The sequence below is a fragment of the Hippopotamus amphibius genome, chromosome 5, assembly GCF_030028045.1.
Source record: "Hippopotamus amphibius kiboko isolate mHipAmp2 chromosome 5, mHipAmp2.hap2, whole genome shotgun sequence".
In the NCBI taxonomy this organism is placed as follows: domain Eukaryota; kingdom Metazoa; phylum Chordata; class Mammalia; order Artiodactyla; family Hippopotamidae; genus Hippopotamus; species Hippopotamus amphibius.
The window spans coordinates 24,074,562-24,093,676 of NC_080190.1; the positions used below are offsets into that span (position 1 = coordinate 24,074,562).

The 19,115-nt window shown below is 43.3% G+C and overlaps 1 protein-coding gene and 1 non-coding gene across 5 annotated transcripts in view; one reads left to right on the forward strand and one right to left on the reverse strand.

The window, feature by feature from the left end:
- The window catches only part of SORCS1 (sortilin related VPS10 domain containing receptor 1), a 497,412-nt gene that overhangs the window by 449,155 nt on the left and 29,142 nt on the right, over positions 1-19,115 (forward strand). For all 4 annotated transcript variants that reach the window (XM_057735386.1, XM_057735384.1, XM_057735383.1 and 1 more), the window contains exons 19-22: positions 927-1,113; positions 11,160-11,293; positions 13,395-13,518; positions 18,774-18,886. In XM_057735386.1, coding sequence (XP_057591369.1) covers positions 927-1,113; positions 11,160-11,293; positions 13,395-13,518; positions 18,774-18,886 — 558 coding nt within the window. The remainder of the gene's footprint in view (positions 1-926; positions 1,114-11,159; positions 11,294-13,394; positions 13,519-18,773; positions 18,887-19,115) is intronic.
- Positions 3,554-3,657, reverse strand: LOC130854676 (U6 spliceosomal RNA). The gene has a single exon (XR_009054123.1). It is a non-coding gene; the product is annotated as a U6 spliceosomal RNA (small nuclear RNA).

Consider the following 19,115-nt stretch of genomic DNA (forward strand, 5'->3'; position numbering starts at 1 on the left):
CATTCATTTTGGTATCAAATTTTACAGATCACTGATGACTCACATCTTCTGTAGCAATCCTTTGAGTTAAGATGGTAAGATATTAACATGCCCATTTCATAGATTAGGTAGCTGAGACCGAAGGAGACTGAATGACTCGTGTGAAGTCATCCAGCTGGTTAATAGGACAGCAGGATTTAAGCTGCGAGGAGCTGTCAATGCTTTACCCACCTATAATGAATGAAACGCAAGTCCAGGGAGATGGGTTCAAATCCCAAGACTGCTGTTAACTAGCTGTGGTAACCTTGAGCAAATGGTTAAACCTTTCTTCACTTCAGCTTCCTCATCTCTAAAATGGACAAACATTGCCCACTTTTCTCTAGACTGGGATTCCGTGAAGAATAAAATGAGATCATTTTGATAGTACAAAATGCTGAAATATAAATGAATAAACTGTCATTATTCTAAACAATAATAGGGCTAAGTCCAATGTCATATCAGGTGTAAGGCAAGGTGTCTCCTGTCCTTCCTCTGGCACGGTTAGGGAACCAGAAATAAAGGAGATTCAGGGGTCCTGAACACGTGGGGAGTGGTCCTTGACTACGTCAGGTAGGCCGAATTTTTAAAACTATATATGGATGATCAAACTGTAAACAAAGCCTTCAGAGGAACTGAATATCAAATTGGAGCTGATAACCAAACACTTAATTTTCCAAACCTTGAAACTTTGGAGAGTTGGTGCCCTTCAGATTTGGAGAGCATCCATCTGAGTAAACTCCCGTCTGCCAAGAAATGTCCCAGGGATCCTATAACACAGGCAGATGCTCCCAGCGGCAGGAGGGAGCCAGGGCTACCATGATCTCTGAGCCCGGGACCTGGACAAGCCCCAGCCCCTGGAGAAGTAGCAGCCAAGCGCTGACTCCGCTTCCTCTGATGTTGTCTTTCAGGGTGATGTCCAGAGGACACTTATCCAAGTGGACTTCGGGGATGGCATCGCAGTGTCTTATGTCAACCTCAGCTCCATGGAAGATGGGATCAAACACGTCTATCACAATGTGGGCATTTTCCGAGTGACCGTGCAGGTGGACAACAGTCTGGGGTCTGACAGCGCCGTCCTGTACTTACATGTAACTTGTATGTTATTACTGTTGTTGGTTTATGACATATTTTAAATACTATGTCCTTTTAAAAATATAATCCAAAATTCCTTATCTACAAAAAGCTCCCTAGTTACCTTTAGCAGGAGGGGAAAGGAGAGTGAGAGTACCAAGTGGGGAGAAAGGGAGAAGAAACTGGGGTTTGATTTTGAATGACCTGGATTCTGGTTTGCTTCAGATTGTTCTCTTGCACTGACTCTCCCTCTTCCAGATGCTTCTGAGAGATGACACCTGTGTCTGCAGCTGGGCCTGAGCAACTTGCTGAGTTGGTTGATTGAATATGAATTTGTGAGGTCCTGGGGGAACTTTGGGGGGTCAGAAATGTTGGAGAACAATCCGTATTAGCGCAAGTAATGGGATTTCTCCCCATCTGCTCATTCTTCTCTTCCCAAGTTTTGTCTCACTAATAATAATGCTTTTAGACTTTTGTTCTTTTTTTTTTTTTAAGTGTGTTTCCTGGACTTTAATCTGTGATGATTTGGCCTTAGAAGAAGGTATAGAGGGCAAAAGGGTAAATAGTGTTAAAGAAGCTATTTCTAGAAATAGTTTCAAGAAGTGTTAAAGCTTCCCCCCGCATTGAGGAATTCAGAGGTGTCCCAGTGAAACAAAGGTAACCCCTAAGCTTTTTTTGGTAAAAGGGTTTGCGTGAATGCCTCTTATGTTAGGTGTATGGGTGTTGCCAAACAGGCAAAGGACTTGTTTTGATTGCTGGAGAAATGGTTCACTTTTAAATGAAATTTATGTGAAAGACCATGTTCAGATTCCAAGTTCAAGGCCAGTGGTTTTAAGGCTGGGCTGTCTTCCGTGCCTCTCCCCTGACCCTTGCCCATTGAACCAAACTGAGGACCAAAAGTACCAAGTAGAATCTCTTCTGTTAAGCTGCTGTGGTCCAATGTGAGGTCAGGACTGTTTAGGGGTCCCCTAGAGATTGTTCATTACTGAGGTTTTCTGCTCTGTCAGTCATTCTTGATCCTTATCTCCTGTACACTCGGGACCTGAATGCTTCAAAGAAACACACCCATCCTTCTTTGGGTTTAAGCAAAGTTCTAACAAAGATTCCCACTATGCCAGTTCCACCTGCCCCTTTCCGGCTAATGTTTGTTAAGCTCTTGCTGTGTGCCAGGCTTTGTGCTAAACAGACTCTTTACGTATATGATCTTCCTTTTCAAAACAACCCTGTGAAGTAGACACTATTTGAAACACTATCTTAAAAAGAACAGTGAGGTTGTACGTCACCCATTCGAAGCTGCAGACCTACTGTCTGGCAGAGCCAGGCAGAGCCTCAGGTCTCCCTGCCTCCGGAATCCCAGCTCTTGGTCAGTAAGTTATTACTGGTGTCAGTGTTGGCTGGGGGTTCGAGGATGCAAGTCTCCATCCGCCTTTATTCCCCTCCACATGTTTGCGCGCCATCCGGAAGGGATGTGAACATTCAGATTAGAGGCGGGGCAGTGTACTGGCCGCAGAACTACCCTGGCTCCGGGTGCATTTGCCAGGCTCTCCTCCTGCTGACTGCCACCCCTCAGCTGTCCTAGATAGGCTTCCTGGAGCTCCTCTTACTGAGAGATAATCCCTCCCTATATATCAGTATTTACGGGGGCAAAAGTGATCACATCCAAGGACTAATCCTAAAATATCTGAAAACTACATCACAAACCTTGGTGGTTAGTCACAAACATAAATCGCACCACAGATGACAGTACGTTTGCAGAGAACGGCTGCCCACCTGGCAGCTTATCGCTCTGCACAGCTTATTCTATAAGGCGGATTTTTGGTAAAGATCTACGTTCCTGAAGAATAACAGCTATTACATTCCATACCCCATATAGGTATTAAACATCCCTGGACTCTAAGCATGTGTCAATACTGATTTAAAATTCAGCAGCAGCTTTTCATCTCAATTTCTCAGGGTCTCCCATAGAATCATCCATTGCTCCCCATCCTGGCCGCCCTGTGGACTCTTCCTCACCTTACTTTTTTTTTTTTTTTTTTTTAGCTTATAAACAACAAAACTTTATTCCTCACTGTTCTGGAGGTTGGGAAGTCCAAGATCAAGGCGCCAGCATGGTTGCCTGGTTCATAGCTGTGCCTTCTTGCTATGTCCTCACATAGTTGAAGTGGCAGGCAAGCCCCCTGGGGTTTCTTTTATAGGAACATTAATCTTCTGCCCTTCATGAGGGCTTTACCCTCATGATGGAAGCACCTCCCAAAGGCTCCCCCTCCTAATACCATCACATTGGGCATTGGGATTTCAACATACAAATTTTGGAGGGGACACAAACATTCAGACCATAGTATTAATGAAGCAAAACCCATTAAAGAGACCATCCAGTGCTGGGGAAACAATTTATGGAAAATAGAGCAGTTGCTATAGAACCAGAATGAACTAGCTACATTGAGCTGAGTAAAACTTTTTTTTTTTTAATATGGAACACTTCACGAATTTGCATGTCATCCATGCACAGTGGCCATGCTAATCTTTGTATCGTTCCAATTTTAGTATATGTGCTGCTGAAGTGAGCACTGAGTAAAACTTTTTTTTCTGTTTGATTTTTTTTTTATTTTTTACAATAAACTGCATATATTTAGAGTGTACAATTTGGTATCGCAGTCTCCCAGTTCGTCCCCCCCCCAACCCTCCCCGCTTTCCCCTTTGGTGTCCATATGTTTGTTCTCTACATCTGTGTCTCTATTTCTGCCTTGCAAACCGGTTGATTTGTACCATTTTTCTTGGTCCACATATATGTGTTAATATACAATGTTTGTTTTTCTGTTTCTGACTCACTTCACTCTGTATGACAGTCTCTAGGTCCATCCATGTCTCTAAAAACGTCCCGGTTTCATTGCTTTTTACAGCTGAGTAATATTCCATTGTATGTGTGTACCACATCTTCTTTATCCATTCATCTGTCGATGGACATTTAGGTTGCTTCCATGTCCTGGCTATTGTAAATAGTGCTGCAATGAACATTGGAGTGCATGTGTCTTTTTGAATTATGGTATTCTCTGGGTATATGCCCAGGAGTGGGATTGCTCGGTCATATGGTAGTTCTATTTTTAGTTTTGCAAGGAACCTCCATACTGTTTTCCATAGTGGCTGTATCAATTTACATTCCCACCAGCAATGCAAGAGTGTTCCTTTTTCTCCACACCCTCTCCAGCATTTACTGTGTGTAGATTTTCTGATGATGCCCATTCTGACCGGTGTGAGGTGATACCTCATTGTAGTTTTGATTTGCATTTCTCTAATAATTAGTGATGTGGAGCAGCTTTTCATGTGCTTCTTGGCCATCCTTATGTCTTCTTTGGAGAGATGCCTATTTAGGTCTTGTGCCCATTTTTTTATTGGGTTGTTTATTTTTTTGATATTGAGCTGGATGAACTGTTTATATATTTTGGAGGTTAATCCTTTGTCTGTTGATTCATTTGCAAATATTTTTTCCCATTCTGAGGGTTGTCTTTTCGTCTTGCTTATAGTTTCCTTTGCTGTGCAGAAGCTTTGAAGTTTCGTTAGGTCCCACTTATTTATTTTTGCTTTTATTTCCATTATTCTAGGGGGTGGATTAAAAAAGATCTTGCTGTTATTTACGTCGAAGAGTGTTCTTCCTATGTTTTCCTCCAGGAGTTTTATAGTGTCTGGCCTTACATTTAGGTCTTTTATCCATTTTGAGTTTATTTTTGTGTATGGTGTTAGGAAGTGTTCTAATTTCATTCTTTTCCATGTAGCTGTCCAGTTTTCCGAGCAGCACTTATTGAAGAGGCTGCCTTTTCTCCATTGTATATCCTTGCCTCCTTTGTGATAGATTAGTTGACCATAGTTTATCTCTGGGCTTTCTATCCTGTTCCATTGATCTGTATTTCTGTTTTTGTGCCAGTACCATACTGTCTTGATCACTGTAGCCTTATAGTATAGCCTGAAGTCAGGAAGCCTGATTCCACCAACTCTGTCTTTCCTTCTCAAGATTGCTTGGGCTATTCGGGGTCTTTTGCGTTTCCATACAAATTGTAAAATTTCTTGTTCTAGTTCTGTGAAAAATGCCATTGCTAATTTGATCGGGATTGCACTGAATCTGTAAATTGCTTTGGGTAGTACAGTCATTTTCACAATGTTGATTCTTCCAATCCAAGAACATGGTATGTCCCTCCATCTGTTTGTGTGGTCTTTGATTTCTTTCATTAGTGTCTTATAGTTTTCTGAGTACATGTCTTTTACCTCCTTGGTTAGGTTTATTCCTAGGTATTTTATTCTTTTGGTTGCAATGGTGAATGGGATTGTTTCCTTAATTTCTCTTTCTGATATTTCATTGTTGGTGTATAGAAATGCAAGAGATTTCTTTGTGTTAATTTTGTATCCTGCAACTTTACCAAATTCATTGATTAGCTAGAGTATTTTTCTGGTGGCATCATTAGGATTTTCTATGTATAGTATCATGTCATCTGCAAACAGTGACAGTTTTACTACTTCTTTTCCAATTTGGATTCCTTTTATTTCTCTTTCTTCTCTGATGGCTGTGGCAAGGACTTCCAAAACTAAGTTGAATAGTAGTGGCCAGAGTGGACATCCTTGTCTTATTCCTGATCTTAGAGGGAATGCTTGCAGTTTTTCACCATTGAGAAGGATGTTTGCTGTGGGTTTGTCATATATGGCCTTTATTATGTTGAGGTAGGTTCCCTCTATGCCCACCTTCTGGAGAGTTTTTATCATAAATGGGTGTTGAATTTTGTCGAAAGCTTTTTCTGCATCTATTGAGATGATCATGTGGTTTTTATCCTTCAGTTTGTTAATGTGGTGTATCACATTGATTGATTTGCGTATATTGAAGAATCCTTGCATTCCAGGGATAAACCCCACTTGATCATGGTGGATGACCCTTTTAATGTGTTGTTGGATTCTGTTGGCTAGTATTTTGTTGAGGATTTTTGCATTACTAAATTCATCAGTGATATTGGTCTGTAATTTTCTTTTTTTGTAGTATCTTTGTCTGGTTTTGGTATGAGGGTGATGGTGGCCTCCTAAAATGAGTTTGGGAGTGTTCCTTCCTCTGCAATTTTTTGGAAGAGCTTGATAATGATGGGTGTTATCTCTTCTCTAAATGTTTGATAAAATTCACCTGTGAATCCATCTGGTCCTGGACTTTTGTTTGTTGGGAGATTTTTAATCACAGTTTCAATTTCATTACTCATGATTGGGTTGTTCATATGTTCTATTTCTTCCTGATTCAATCTTGGAAGGTTATACTTTTCTAAGAATCTGTCCATTTCATCCAGGTTGTCCATTTTATTGGCATATAGTTGCTTGTAGTAATCTCTTATGGCCTCACCTTACATTTAATTGTATCCCATTAGGGAAACCTCCCTCACCCAGCTCTCTCTGCGGCTTAGTGGATCCTGGGAAGGAAAACAGGACACAGTTTGCCTCGGCTCCAGATTAAGGGTTGCCAAAGCCATGACTTCTGAAAGAAGTGAGCTGCTTTGTTCACTTGTAGTTTTTTTTCATCTCATTAGCCTGATTGAATGGCTTAAGTGATTTGACCTTAACCTTAATAGCAGATGATTTGTAATGGAAAGTTTTGTGATCTGATTTTAATTTTCTCAGACTCATCTTGAGTCGAGTGGTTGGATAAGCAGGCCTCACATCGTGGGACCTCTTTCTAAGCCTGGTCTTGGGGACAAGAATTTGCTTTTTGTACTAACTATATGAAAGCAGGATTATTTTTTAATTTTTCATTAAGTCATATCCATTTAAAGGCCATGGCATGAGTAGCGCCAGCAGTCTCTGACATGTTTGCTAGGGCTTCTCTCCTGAAGGACCCACTCTGCTTTACTTTGCTTATCCTCACACCTCTACCATTGATGGGCAACATTTAGCCTTTCTTTCAGATGGGAAAGCAAGGATTAGAGAAGTATTATGAGTTGACACTATTTTACACTAAGAGGAAATCATGATAAGAATCATAATTGACTTACACTCCCCCAGCTCTCAAATATGGAGGGTAGCATGGCAATCTTTAGTGCCACAGTGGCAGGATATAGAAGGGATATATGGCTTTGTAGGAAAAACAAGCACCAGACTGAGTTGGAAGTTGTTAGGTCCAGATGCTGGCCTGAACTCCTGGCCAAGTCACTGCATTTCTCTGAAACTAGTTTTTCTCCTCCATCACGTGAGGAATGCACATCTTGTTTCCCAAAGGTTCTATCAATCACTTCTGCTGTGCCCTGTCAACTGGCCAAGACTGATTTCCCACCATCACGGTGTAGCACGTGCATGTGTACTGAGCAGCAACTCCACACAGCTTACCAAAGCCTGCCTCCACCCCTCTCACCCAGCCCACCTTCCCCCTGCCCAGGGCTCTTCCAGAAAACCCCATGGCCTGTCTCAAACACATACCCCCTCCACTTTCCAGTTCCAAAAGGTGCTTTGATTCTAAATCAGAGGTTCTTAAATACTGGTTTGCAAAGGTCATCAGAAGCAAATGGAGATGATGTTCCTGCTGTAATCTTTCCAGGACTGGGCGGCTCTCCTGGGGCAGCTGGGTAATCTCTTGTAGCCTGACAGTTGCGAGTTCCTTGAGGATTGTATTCACTGTGCTCTGCTAGCTTGCAAACTAATGAGACACGGGATGCAGCCAGGGTTGCCTTCAGCTGGATGGAGCAGAGAATTTAAAGGACATGCAGATTTCTGCTCAGAAAGCTGCCTTATCTCAGCCAGTCTTGCAGAAAAAAAAAAAATCACTGAAGATTGTACAAACTTGCAGAATAGGAGGTGAATAAAAAGATGATGTGGATTTTCTGATACTTCCCGAACCTCTCTCCTCAACTACACTGTTACATAGGAGCCCTTTACAGAGGTCTTTCTGTCCCCATCCTAGAGTAAAGTGATCAGTTTCTTAAAAACCTGCGTAGCTTTGTAACCATTTTGACCAGTGAATGTCAGCCCTGGGTTTTGTAACATGTGGTTAATGAGCCACCTGGCCCAGAATTACATGGTAAACCTGTGGTGTCCTGGGCCCCTTCCCATAACCTATTGACTTAGAATTTCTGCGAGGGTGGCACCATAGTCTGCCTTGCACAGACGAGTGTGATTCTCAAGCCCACTGAAGTTTGAGGGACTCTGTTGTAGGATCTCATCTTCACACTTTGAATTTCTTTTATTTCTTCTAGTAGTTTTTTTTTTAACATTTCAGACAAACAGCAATATGATACACACACAGTATTTAATTAGGTGGTCTTTTTTTAACATTTCAGACAAACAGCAATATGATACACACACAGTATTTAATTAGGTGGTCAGAGGAGGTCTTCAGAACAAAAGCCAGAGGCAGATCAGAGAGATCAGCGCACGCGCGCGCGCGCACACACACACACACACACACACACACACACACACACACACACACACACACACACACACACACACAGCACTTGTTCCCTGCAGCACAGGAAGACCAAACAAGAGAAGGAAGACGATTTGCAAGAGTTAAATTTCCCCCTTCTCTCAGCCACCTTGCCAAGTTTCATAAGGAGTAATGCAGTGCCACCTGCTGTCCATTCTGTGCATTGCAGGCACCTGTCCGAAGAAGCCGTGCCTGCCAGCTTGTTCCGCTCTCAGCTGAGTGCAGCTAGTCAGCTGGGGGCCTCCAGGGGCTGGAGTTTCACTTCTAAGGCTCCCTTAGTGCAGGTCACACCCTCTGTGCAGATAAGCGAGGCTTGAAAGATAGGCTTTGGGGCAACAGGAGCCAGGTATATTAAACACATAAAAAGTAAATGAGCCCGAGAGGACTTGGCAATCTGAAAGCTAAATTCCACACGTTTGTATGAATGGATGATGTATATATATACAAGAAGGAACTTATACAAACACACGTGGACATTCTTCAGGGCATAAAGCAACCCACTGAGTGTCCTAAATACCTGTTAGATCTCATTGGTGTCTGCTGTTTCCCTCCATCTCTTTACTGCTGTCGTTTCCTGCCATCCTCACACCTGACAAGCCACCTCCTCCTCAAGGTCATTATCCTACCCTTACCCTGGACCTCCCCCAATAGATACCTGGTGCACTCCTGCACTTTATTCAGGTCGCTGCTCAAATGTCCTTGCTTCTGAGAGACTTTGCTTGACCACCCTATCAGAAATAGCATGCTGTCACCTACCCCTGCTCCTTCACTGCCTCCCTCAAAAATATGTAGGGTGCATCAAGTGCCACATGTCCCAGCACCTAGAATAATGCCCGGCATACAGTAGCACTCAGAAACTAACGAGTGAAGAAACGACCATATTTCAGGAACAAGATTCAAATTTTATCATGAACAGGATACACAGGCATCATCCTTACTTTGACCTTTGGACTTTAAAAGAACTGTTGAATGCTCATATGTGAGAGAGATGAAGATGAAGCGTTTTAGGATGGAAGTGGTGTAGCTGGCAGAGCTTATCTAGTTCTTGCATGGCGGCTGATCCAGGTAGCTCTGACCAGGGAGTCAGGAGGAGTCACAGAGGAGGGTTGGAGGGGACACTGGGAGTGAAATCTGGAGACGACAGGTGCCATAAGAAAGATGTGTAAGCAAAGTCCTTGGGTGGGATGGGGCACCTGCTGGAGCATGCCACGTGAGGGAAGGATGGCAAGAGTGTGCCGTAAATGAGAGCCTGTGTAACAAGCATTGCCCAATGCCTGCCGCATATCTCAGTCATCAGTAAGTAGTGACTCTTCATAGCTATTTTGTTAACATGGGTCCTATTGAGCATTTGTCAGCTGGCCTGGTCCCTGAACTTGAACTGCTTTGGTTCACACCCTGGAATTAGGAAGGTCACCTTCCTCTGTTTGTTCATCTCTGCCTGGGGCTGACAGTAGTGCCTACTTCGTAAGGTTGTTGTGAAGATTAAATGAGAATACGAAGTCATTCACAGAATATGTGGCCCCCAGTCATTGCCCTGGAAACGCCGCCCTTTTATTATCTTGTTGAACCGTTCTGACCTATGATCAACTGCTTTTTATCATATGGCTTGTAAACCAGAAAATCAATTCTGCTCTATTTGCTGGTCACCAAGCCTCTAATCTATAAAGAGAGAAAAACAAGGACAAAAGCAGAAGTAGGAAATTATATGTGTCTGTTCACTTACCCAGCCAATGTTCCTGTAGCTGCTACATCTCAAAAACTGTGCACATCTTTACATATAAACAGAGTGAACATACACAAACACATCTATACATATTTCAGGGCCAACAAGTCATACATGCATTTTTTCTGGTAAAAGTCACCCAAAGAGAAGGTCAGGGGTCATAGGATAGGATAGGAGATCTCTGTGGGTTTGCACATCTGATGAAGGTTTCTGGTCTAACGGACCTCCCTCGCTAGAAGCATCCTCTTTTTCAGCTGAGTACATCCTGAGGAGCTGAGGACCACAGAGCTCTCTCTGCCCCCTTGTGCCTGCCTTTGTCCTGGACAAGGTCAGCACCCCATGGTGCTTACCTAACCAGGGAGCTTTACATGCACTCACACAAACACAAACTCACTGACAGTTACGCACAAACATGCACATTTACATATACTCACACACATCTTTAAAACCCAATAAAAAATAAAGAATAATTATGTGTAAGATGGTTTGGGGATTTTTATAAGAACCGCCCCCAACCCCCACCCAACATGGATTCTATGAGGTTTTTACAGTCCCGATTTACCACCAAGAATACAGCCTCTTGGAAATATTTTGCATCTCCCTGTGAAATTTTGTATTATTCCTGTTCCTTTAAGGACTTCATCAATTACCTGTAAGTTTTTTAACTTTTACACATAAATAACTCAGGTTTTAGGCCTGGAAAAAAGATCGATAAATAGAATAATATCAAGACACAGTTGTTCACAATATATCCTTTTCCCCAGAGTAGGGAAAGCGCCTGAGCACTTCCTTCAGGGAACCCGATGGATGCTTCGAAGGCTTCCGGAAGGAATGTGTATTCAGAGCAGGGAAGACAAAGCAGAGAGAGCTCTTCCGTCTCCATGCCTCCTCTCTCCTCTTGTGCCTCAGGTCCCCTGGAGCATGTACACCTGTCTCTTCCCTTTGTCACCACGAAGAACAAAGAGGTCAACGCGACTGCCGTGCTGTGGCCCAGCCAAGTGGGCACCCTCACCTACGTGTGGTGGTACGGAAACAACACCGAGGTGGGTTGGCCTTCCGCGTGGAGTCTGCGTGGCTCCACGCACACTGGCTGAAGCAAAAAAGGGAAAGAAATGGCTTTCGTGACTCAAGAGACTAGGGGTTGTGGCAGTTCCAGGGGCAGCGGGATCCAAGTGCCCCGCTCATCTCTTCAGTATGTCTCTGTCTCTCACCTCTGCACCCCTACCTCTTACTTCTGCTTCCTCCCCGCTAGCTTGGTCCTACAGTTGGGCTTTGCTCTGCAGTGACCCTTGGCAGCAGTCTGAGCCTTATGCTCTCACAACTCAGCAGAGGAAAGACACCGTCTTTCCCCAAAGTTCGAACAGAAGTCCCAGGACATAGTAATACGGACCCGGCCTTGATCATAGTGCTGGACCAGGAGAAGGGAGAGATTGGCCCTCAAAAGGAAAATAGACCAGTAGACACGAGATAGGCAAGAGCCACATATGCTTGTGCAATCCAGCCCACCCCACCCCCTGCATGGCCCCCTCACCCTGGATCAGACACGGCCCCTCAACCCGGGGTCAAACATGGCCCCTTCCTTAGCTCAGCTTTCCACTTTATGTTTCCAGCAAACGTTCTCTGTGATCCAAAGTCAGCAGCAATTTGAAAAACAGTAGAGACCTTAGATCTCATTTACTCCGAGTCCTTCATTTTACAGATGAGAAAAGTGAGGAGGACACAGATGTAGAGGCTTCCTCCCATCTCATTCAGCTGCTCCACGCAGAGCCAAGGCCTTGTCACGCCTGCCTGGGTTCGTCTTCCCCTCACACCAGGCTGCATGCTCTGTTTCAGTTTGAAACCCACTCCATTCTCAGAAATTACAGTTTGCTTGCAAATGTCAGTTAAGGCAGGAGAACTCAGGCCCCGAAGCCTCCCTCCCCAGAGGGCCCCGGGACCGCCTGCTCTGGCCTGGAAAGCTTCATCTTCTGCCAGCAGAGTTGCTTTCACTTGTGACTTTGCTCTTCAAATGCAGTGCATCTTGTGTGAATACAAATCTTTTTCTACCCCAGAGCTGAGTGTTGGCTTTAACCAGAGCCATAATTTTGCACAAGCCCAGGGAGGAAACCTCTCCTGACACCAGACCTGCTGCATGCCTGATAGTCAAAGGAATCTTTTACCTCTATTGCTGACATAAGTCAGCTGAAAAGAAAGCCTTTTTTATGTCTTATGTAAATTGGGCCAAAATTGGACCCACTACCCATAGTAAAAGAGGAGAAATCTATGTTATTTGCCTGAAAGCTAATACTAGAAGGTGAAAGTACTGAACAACCTTTTTTTTTTTTTTAGCTTTTAGAAGAAAGCCAAGTTCTCAACAGATTATGTCAAGTAGACTTCTTATGCTGGACTTTACCCTCTGCTACACAGGGAGTTAAATGAATTTTGATTTTTAAATTAATTAAGGAAAGATAGGAATGAAATGTTTGTGGGAGTGAGTCGAGGGAGGTCAGCAGGCTAATAATCTTTTCCTCTAGGACCCCGGTATCCAATTGCATTACAGGCACTGCTCCAAGTCTTTCTTTTTCTGAGTCCTCAAACCACTATCCAATTAGTGCTTGTTTCCATAGAAGCTCTTTCCAGGAAACTGCTGAGAGGGCTTCTCAGAGGAGGCCAAGCCACACAAGGCCACACCAGTCTAACGAGTGTAGTTCGGTGTCCGTGGTTGCTGTGTTCCGTCGTAATTTTATGTAAATAGTACTCCCCGGAGAGAAGCACTGGCGGCTCCTAGCCTTCCCGTGACTACTGCTTCAACTGCATTAACATGAACCCCCTCTTTTTGTCTGATTTTAATGTTTCCTTGGATTAAGGCTATCAACAGAGATACATCCCACCAGCAAGCAAGACCTACTGATCTCCCCAGCCCTGAATCAGGATGAAAGCAGAAAAGACATGTCACATTCACAGGCATGAGTGGAGTTTCTTGTGGTCATGCCTCTTCTGGCCTGACTTGGGGTGACAGGGAGGCATAGGTGGAGTCAGTCGCACGGGGCTGCCCCAGAAAGAGCCTCTGCTGCTTTAAGGAGCTTGTCGGTGGCTCAGAGCTGGTGCCTGTCTCGCCTGTAACTGAACAGCTGTCCCCTTACTCTGTGGCCTCATTTGTTTTAGCCCCTGATCACCTTGGAGGGAAGCATATCATTTAAGTTTACTTCCGAAGGGATGAACACCATCACGGTGCAGGTCTCAGCTGGGAATGCCATCCTGCAAGACACAAAGACCATTGCAGTGTACGGTGAGTGGTCCATTTGTGATCCATCGCTGTCCTCATCCGTCGCTCAGATGAGGTGGTTTGGTACCTTGTGCTGGAGGCCATTCTGGCTTATGAATCTTCCCAGAGAACAGAGAGGGTAGTGAATGAGAAAGATCTGAGTCAAGTCTCATCTCCTCCTCTGGGGAAGATGTGGTTCACCAGCAACATAGTGGTCACAAAACCCCAGGAGGGTGTATTGCTGTGTTTTTTTTCAAACTGGCTTTAGTGCCCATAGAGCAGCTGTACATTCACCTACCTTAGGTAGAGAAGAGTGTTTCATTCTGTGTAACACTGATTCATTCCATTTGGTATTTTGGTGGTATTTAAAGAGCTAAAATGTGTTACAAAAGAAAATGGTTAATGGCGAGGCTTTTTTTTTAAAAGTTCAACTTCGAGAGTTTTGATCATTAAGAAGAATCTGCCAATGTCTAAATGCTCTGAAAATCTCTTCCACAAATATGTATCATTTAAAAATGCTAGTTTAAAAGTGATAGAAGGGTCATAACAAGCCCACGTGGAGCATCATCGTAGACTAGATATTAGTTTGAACAAACAGCTGTACAGAACAATCTGGTAATCAATTGGGGAAATTGAGTGTGGTCAGGGTATTACATGGAATGAAAATTTACTGAAATGGAAAGGTGGAATCCTTTATGGAAAACAGTTTATACAAATTGATCTCATTTTGGTATTTTTTTTTTCTGCATGGAAAGATAGTCAGATGGCTCTGCACTAAGTACTTTAGGAGATGGTAAAAATACAAACTTTTATTGTTAATATGAAAGCGGTACTAATGCATCCTGAAAAATTAAAATTTAAAGAGCAAGAATTTAGAAGGAAATAGGGAAATAAGTGCCTTGCAGAGACAGAGCAAGAGGGAGGGATCAAGGTGGGGGAGGGAGGGAAGGTGAGACAGAGATTGAGAGGGTTAAAGAGACAGAGACACACTAGCTCGTGGTGCAAACAATATCAACTGCCCCAGTTCCAGAATTAATTGATTCTGATGCAGGTTCTGTTTTTCATTTCTCATCTTGCCAACTTGACCTTCAAATTCAGAATGTAATTTATAAGCAACTTTGAACATGTCTGAGGACACTATTCCTTGCATGGCTGCCTGTTAGATTTCATAATGTTTCCCCCCTCCCCACTTCCTGAAGAGGCTTGATGAGGCCCAGTAGTAAGTGAAAGTAAACCAGGCCTGTGGTTTTCGCACAAGGTCCCATCCGTGAGGCAACCTCTTAGCCAGGTGGCCCACGTGCAGGAGAGCTTTTGTTTCTCTTTCCTCTCCCTCTCCTTTCTGTGCTCTGGGAATGCATTTAATTCTTATAACAACCCTAGCGTAGGGTAGCTGACATTATCACCCTCATTTTTTTCAGAGAGGTAAGACCTTGCCCCGGCTGGTAAGTGGTGGAGCTTCCAGCCCAGCTCATCTAGACCCAGGGCCCATTCTCTGAAATTACCCTACATGACTGGCTCTCATGTCTTTTCCATCTGATGCTCTCTTTCCTCTCTCCCTCCTGAATGTCACCAGTGTCACTAATGGGCACTGACCCATGAGTCCAACAGATGTCCTCTCAGTGAAATGTATCAGCTACCTCCTCACTAGAACCACAGACAGAACTTTAAATCTAGAAGGTCTTTGGACTTATCTGGTCCAACTCATTATTTCACAGTTAGGAAACTTCACCCCAAAATGGGAAATTACTGGCTTAAAGTCGTTCTGCTATTCAGTAACAGGTCTAATAATAATCATGATGATGTGGTAGAAATTACCATTGATGGATCCTTTACCAGCATCTGCTCTAAGCATATACCTGTTTTATTGAATCCTCTGAATAGACTTATGAGGAATATGCTATGATTATCCCTGTTTGATAAGTGAGAAAATATAAATAAACAGAGCATAAAAATTCTGAATCTAGAGGGAATGTTTCTAACTACCTTCTATCTCTTGCTATGCTTAGTTTTTCCTCTTCCTAAAATCCTTCTAAAGGCATCATCCCAGAGTGGGTCATTCTCCATCAAATGGATTATCTTCATTAAAAAGCATCTCTTTACTAAAAGCGTGAGTGGGGAAAGCGGTTTCCCACTCCTCTAACCAAATTCCTGAGCCATCCAACATCCTTAATTCATCTGCAGTCAGATGAGTTGACCATAGTGTCATATATAGAACTAGAAGATTCTAAGGACAGATGTGACCTATTAAAGGAAAATTGCATCACAGGGAGTTAAACAGGCAAGGTTGAACTCTCAACAGAAACAAATGACAGGAATAGTTTTAAACTCTAGGATGAGCTAGTGGAAAATAATGAAGGACTTTCAGGGGTGCAGGGGGCGGGAATTATCAGAGTGATTAGGTCACAGGTGTTTGTTAATTGGTGCTTAGGGAACTTAGGCTCCTACCTCCCAAGGCAGGGGTGCTATCTTTCTTGATGATACCATTCCATTGATGGCTCCCAGGTCCTTGAGAAAGGCATTCCTGGGTTGCAGAACATTTACATCTTAAAGAGAAAGAGAAAGTTTACAATCTCAAGTTTCTAAAGTAGATGCTCTAAGAAAAGAGAGGTCAAAGCCTGAAGTCTGGAAGAAACCTGTCTAAAGTTTAATTAAGCTGAGGGGAAAGTTAAGACATTTATGGTCAGACTGAAGGAGGTATCATATCTGGGAACTGGGCAGAGGAAAGATTGTCTACCCAAAGCCACACTAGAGACTGGAGGCAAGAAAATTTAGTTTGCACAGTTTTCCTTAATTTGCTTCAGAATTCAGCTTTGCCTTTAAATACAAAAAAGAAAAAGTAAACGTAGAATTCATCTCTCTCAGCAGCTGCAAAAAATACATGTATTACTGGTGTTTACCCTTTTCAGTCCTCCCACATGCATCCTCTTTTTGTTGAATAAATGTAAGGATAACATTTCTCTGCCCTGCTGTTTAGCATGCTAAGTAACTACAGAGAGAGCCACACCATTTTTCTCATTATGTCTTTTTATTAAGATAAATATCTTCTTTTGAGATGAAGTCTCCACAGTTTGGCTAAGAGGTTCAGGGAAAGTGGAAATGACATACACGTGCACCTTCAGTGTGAAGAGTCAGGATACAGTGGGTGATTCCTTGGTGCTGCCGTTTACCACGCTGCTAATTAACATGCCTTTCCTTCTCCACCAGAACTGAAGCAGGGGTATTCACCTAGGTGGCCAGTGACTCATAAAATAGTCAGGCTTTGAAAAATACGTCTTTGGAATAAGCTGACTGCCATAAGCACAGGCCTGATTGTGTAAGAGTCTTCAGTGCCTGTGCCGATAAGTCTTTAGCAGTGTTAGGAAATGCTCAAGTGCATTTCTGTATCTCCTGAACATGTCGTCAGCATTGCTGATGTTGCTAAACCCCTCCCAAAATACCAGAACACGCTTAAAACAAGAAAGAAATGTTTGTTAAATAATAAAATGCATAAATGACAGAGAACCTCCACTGATACTTGTGCATTTATTTATTCAACAAAAATGTATTAATTAAATCACCCCTAGTCATTGAAAATCTGCCATGAACTGGGCATTCTCCCAAAGGGCCAGGAACACTGTTCCCCCATCCTTATTGAACTAATATTCCTGTGTGGGAGATAGACAATAAAAACAAAATTATTTGGTTTTTTTAAAATTTTTATTAGAGTGTAGTTGATTTGCAATGTTGTGTTAGTTTCAGGTGTACAGCAAAGTGAATCAGTTATACATATACATATATCCACTCGTTTTTAGATTTTTTTTCCCATATAGGTCATTATAGAGTATTGAGAATTCCCTGTGCTATACCTTATTAGTTACCTATTTTATATATAGTAGTGTATATATGTCAATTCCAATCTCCCAATTTGTCCCTCTCCCCCTGGCCCCTCAAAACAAAATAATTTAATAGAAAGAAGTATGAAGAAGACAAACAGGCTCATATGATGAAAGGTGTTTGAGTTGGTGAAAGGGAGGATACATAAGGTCGCAGGTGGGAAGGGTTTCTCCCAGGAGAGACTGAAGGCTGAAAAGGAGCCGAGCAGGCTGTCATCTGGGATTTGAAAGTGTGCTAGTGTGGGAAGGAACAGGGCAGATTGAGGAACACGGGGAAAGACGGGGTCGTGGAGTACAGAGCAGCCTGCGGGATGTGAGACAGGAGAGGAAGTTGGTGCTGGGTTTGTGAGACTGTGAAGGCTATGATATGAATCTATATCTTATTCTAAATGCAGTGTGGAGCCTCCAGCAGATTTCGGGGGAGCAATGTGATCTGAGTATGCCATGTGCTAAGTATACCAGGGCTGGGCTCTGAAACCCATCACGGTGCTAATGCCAAGGCCATGCCATCCCGCCAGTGACTGAGTGTGGTAGGAATACTAAGGCGAACCCACGCCTGGGACACAGGGCTCCTCTGGCTGACTCTGGCTCATGGACTTCCCATTAGTCTTGCTGAACCTTCCTCCTTCTCTTGCACTAAGTGTCATATATGCATCGAGGTCTGACGGTGCTCCAAGCTCCACTGGCTTCCTCCCCATAATCTCTTATAGACAAGAGAATACTCTTATTTCCATACAAAATCCTTGCTTTTATAATTCCATCTATTTCCTGGAGGACCAAAATTAACTCAGGGGCTACTGTGACAACTAACAGAATCCTTGAATTAAAGAGCTGAAATTTCCCTTAAATGAAACTTCCAGGCAAACAAAATTTAGCAATAAAATGACTACAATGATAATTACAGTTATATAATCATATTATAATTATTATTAAATAATGATAATGAAAGTATGTGCAAAACACAGTCATAACACAGGAAAAAATTAAAACATAGTTGGGGAGAGTATTGTCAGTAAATGCTCGAACTAGAGCTTGAATGTTGTGTGCGTGGAAGGTGAGAAGGTTGGGGCATTCTAGGCAAGGGGCGGCATGTGCAAAGGCCCAGGGACATAAACCTGCGATGCAGTCCAGGTGTGCACAGTTAGCCCCAGGAGAGCAGGGGCTAGAACTGGGAAGAGTGCACAAAGCTGTGGAGGTAAGCATGGGCCACAGACTAAAGCTGTGGTCTAGAAAAAAAGCTGGGAGGTAAGAGGAATGGGGTATTGAATTTACTTTCTAGTAAGATCTCTCTGGTGAGTGTGGAGGAAAAGGACCCTTCATTAGAGCTTTGTATAAAATACAAAGTATTAACAGACTTCTTGAGAGACCTATCTGACTTGTAGTCATCCCCCTGTATTGAACCCTCAGAGGAGTTCCAGTCTCTTCGCCTGTCCTTTTCTCCAAACCTGGACGACTACAACCCGGACATCCCTGAGTGGAGGAGAGACATCAGCCGAGTCATCAAAAAGTCTCTGGTGGAGGTGAGTGCAGACAGCTCCTTCTGGCCCAGGTTCTTTTCCTCTCTGTCCTTACTGAGCTTCAAGGAGAGGGGACCCTTGCACAGAGAAATGGCAGGAAAGAGCCGGAGGCCAGGGGAAGTGGGTATCATCTGTCTGATACCTGCAAAGCAGAGCCTCACATGTGCAGACACATCACAGGTGCTATAGAGGGAAAGGAAATTGAATAATCACAGGGTCCTTACCCCTTGTG